The sequence below is a fragment of the Capsicum annuum genome, unplaced genomic scaffold (genome assembly GCF_002878395.1).
Source record: "Capsicum annuum cultivar UCD-10X-F1 unplaced genomic scaffold, UCD10Xv1.1 ctg50008, whole genome shotgun sequence".
Classification (NCBI taxonomy): Eukaryota; Viridiplantae; Streptophyta; class Magnoliopsida; order Solanales; family Solanaceae; genus Capsicum; species Capsicum annuum.
The window spans coordinates 764-4070 of NW_025857844.1; the positions used below are offsets into that span (position 1 = coordinate 764).

General features: G+C 37.0%; 1 protein-coding gene across 1 annotated transcript; it reads left to right on the forward strand.

Moving 5' to 3' along the window:
* Positions 1-3162: 3162 nt before the first annotated feature.
* LOC124892719 lies at positions 3163-3307 on the forward strand (the record flags this gene model as incomplete). Its single annotated transcript, XM_047403937.1, is given in 1 exon segment — positions 3163-3307. A coding segment is annotated over 1 exon segment (145 nt), but the record flags the coding sequence as incomplete, so codon positions are not given.

The following is a 3307-nucleotide window of genomic DNA, read 5'->3' on the forward strand; positions in this document are numbered from 1 at the left end:
TGCCTACTACTGTTTGGGGTCATGCTATCTTACATGCAGCATCACTTATTCGTCTCAGGCCAACTCATTATAATAAATACTCTCCATTTCAATTGGTTCTGGGCCATGAGCCAAATGTTTCTCATTTATGAATTTTTGGATGTGTTGTATATGTGCCAATTACACCACCTCAACGTACTAAGATGGGCCCCCAGAGAAGGTTAGGAATATATATGGGGTTCGAGTTACCCTCTATAATTCGCTACCTTGAACCATTGACGGGAGATTTATTTACTGCTCGATTTACAGATTGTCGATTTGATGAAACAAATTTCTCGCAATTAGGGGAGAAAAATATGATAAAAGAGAAATTGCGTGGAAAATTTCATCATTATCTCATTTTGATCCACATACCTCCATATATGAAAGTGAGATCCAAAAGATCATTCACTAACAGAAATTAGCAAATCAAATGCCAGATACATTTACTGATTTGAAAAGGATAACCAAGTCACATATCCCTGCAGCAAATATGCCTGTCCAAATTAAAGTTCCAAAAGAACCATCTTCTAATGCAATAGCTTCTCAATCCCAAACACGCCTGGAGCATGGCAGGCCATTGGGTTCAAAGGATAAAAATCCTAGAAAAAAAAGCGCGAAAAATGATAAAGATGGTGTTGTAAAATATTCTCCCGAAGAGACTAAAAATCTGATTAATCCTGATATTCCTGAAGAAATCAGTGAACCCGAGACTCAAATGAATGAAGAACTTTCAATAAGTTCTACTAATGATGAGGTAAATTTAGATCGATCAAAAATTACGGTGGATAATATTTTTGCATATAATGTTGCACTAATGTTACAAGGTCGGATATAGCATTTTCTGTTAATTTGCTAGCAAGGTATAGTTCTTCCCCTACGCGAAGACACTAGAACGGAGTTAAGCATATATTGAGGTACCGAAAAGGGACTATTGATATGGGTTTGTTTTATACTAACAAAGCTAGTCCAGATCTTGTTGGTTATGCAGATGCAGGTTATTTATCTGACCCACATAAAGCACGGTCCCAAACAGGCTATGTGTTTACATATGGAGGTACTGCAATATCATGGCGATCGACAAAGCAATCCATCGTTGCTACTTCTTCTAATCATGCCGAGATAATTGTTATCCATGAAGCAAGTAGAGAATGCATATAGCTGAGATTAGTGGTACATTCTGTCAAAGAAAAATGTGGCCTGAAGCTTGATATCAAGGTACCTACAGTCATATTTGAAGATAATACAGCATGCATAGCTCAACTAAAATGAGGCTTTATAAAGGGAGATAAAACGAATCACATTTCACCTAAGTTATTTTTCACACATGACCTTCAGAAAAATGGTGATATTGATGTGCAATAGATCCGTTCCTGTGACAACCCAGCAGATTTATTCACCAAATCTTTACCAATTTCAACCTTTGAGAAGATGGTACATAAAATTGGTATGCAAAGACTGAATAAGTTGAATCGAGGTCTTCATCAGGGGAAGTAAGAATACTCGTTGTACTCTTTTTTCCTTAACCAAGGTTTTTATCCCATTGGATTTTTTCTGGTAAGGTTTTTAATGAGACAACACTCAAATGCGTATTCAGTATTTTTTTTCAATACATAAACATCCAAAGGGGGAGTATTAAGAAACAATATTGGATGTCATTGTCTGAAATAATATTGGATGTCATCGTCTATGAAACCAATAACTTTTGTACACATTAGTAGCCATGTGGTACACAAACTATTGGGTAACCAAATCAATCATGTAATCTAATAATTCATATCCCCTTTTACTCTATTTAGATTAAACCCCCCATATAGCCCGCTAGTTACGAAAAGAATGATCATCAAGATCAAAAACTAAGAAAAATTTCTCATACTCTATAATAATATAAAATTTTAAAAAAAAAAGTTGAGAGGAAAAAAAAGTAATCGTTGAGAAAATTAAAAATAAAAAGAGAAAAGAAAAAAGAAAAATCAAAGAAAAATTAAATAGAGAAAAAAATAAAAGTTGAAAGATATAAATATGGAGTTGTTATTCATTATGATGATATTTATGTAATTTACTCTATCAATCAAGGGGCAATTTTATTCAAAAAATATTAGTCAATAGCTAAAGATTATTTTAAGAAAATTTTTTTTATTTGAGGATAAAATTTAAAAGACATTTCAATTTTGATTTATTTTTAAGATTCACCAACTATATTTCGCAGTGAGATGTTCAAACGGGCCATTAGGGTTGGTTATATATAAAGTTGGACTAGAAAAATATTATTATTTCAGAGTAAAATTTGTTCCAAACCAAAATATGGGTAGAGGTAGAAAGAAAAAAGGCAACAAACCAAATACAATTTCTGAGCGAGTTAGGGTTACGAAGGCTGTGTTGCGCAATATGGGATCTCCGTTTGTGGTGTACATTAGAGGATATAGAATGGGGGATTATTTGTGGTATCGCATGGAGTTTGAGAACAAGAGCACTAGCGATGTGGATGACTGTGAAAGGGAGAGGGTAAACATTAAAAGCTTTGCGCAGCTCTGTCCCATAGAAAGTGGAGGGGCAGGAGGGTGGGCCGTTATCGGAGAAGACATCTACTGGGCTGGTGGATTCTATAGAGTTGAACCCGGGTTTGCTAGATCGAGATCCACTAATGATGAATTTGAAAATGAAATGTTTGGTATTTACGCTTGTTTGGATGTGTTTAAACATAATTACTGCTCCAGCGACTGGGTAAAAGTATCTCACAGGAGAATTCCCCGTTATTTGCCCTTCGTTGGTGCCGTTTCTGGCGGAAAGAAGCTATGTGTTGTCTCTGGACACGAGGGCTACCTTCCTAAGCCAACAAAGTATCAAGAGGCTTCTCGTAGCACTGAAGAACGGTCGGAGTCTTATGATTGGAGCAAGGCCGGTGAAATTTACGACCCCGACTCCAATTCTTGGACCAACCTGGACACCTCTATGGTACCAGATTTTCATGCGTGTTGCGCTCATACAGCTACTCTTGCCCCGGATAAAGATATAATCGCGTTTTTTGACCGGAGATATGATGCTTGTTCTGTTCTGATTTGCGACCTAGGTTAGGTGCCGCGCATTTCTGATCTCTGGTCAATTAACAACCCCCCAACAACACCAGGTCTCGAAGACCATGATATGCAAGACATGCTTTCCAGATGTAGCAGTCCTGTCCTCTGTGGTGATACCATCTATTGGTTCACCTATGACGACGACCTGCGCTTGTTTGCATATGATATGAATGGTGAAGACTGGTTCCTATCCCCTAGTCTTGAAGGCCTAT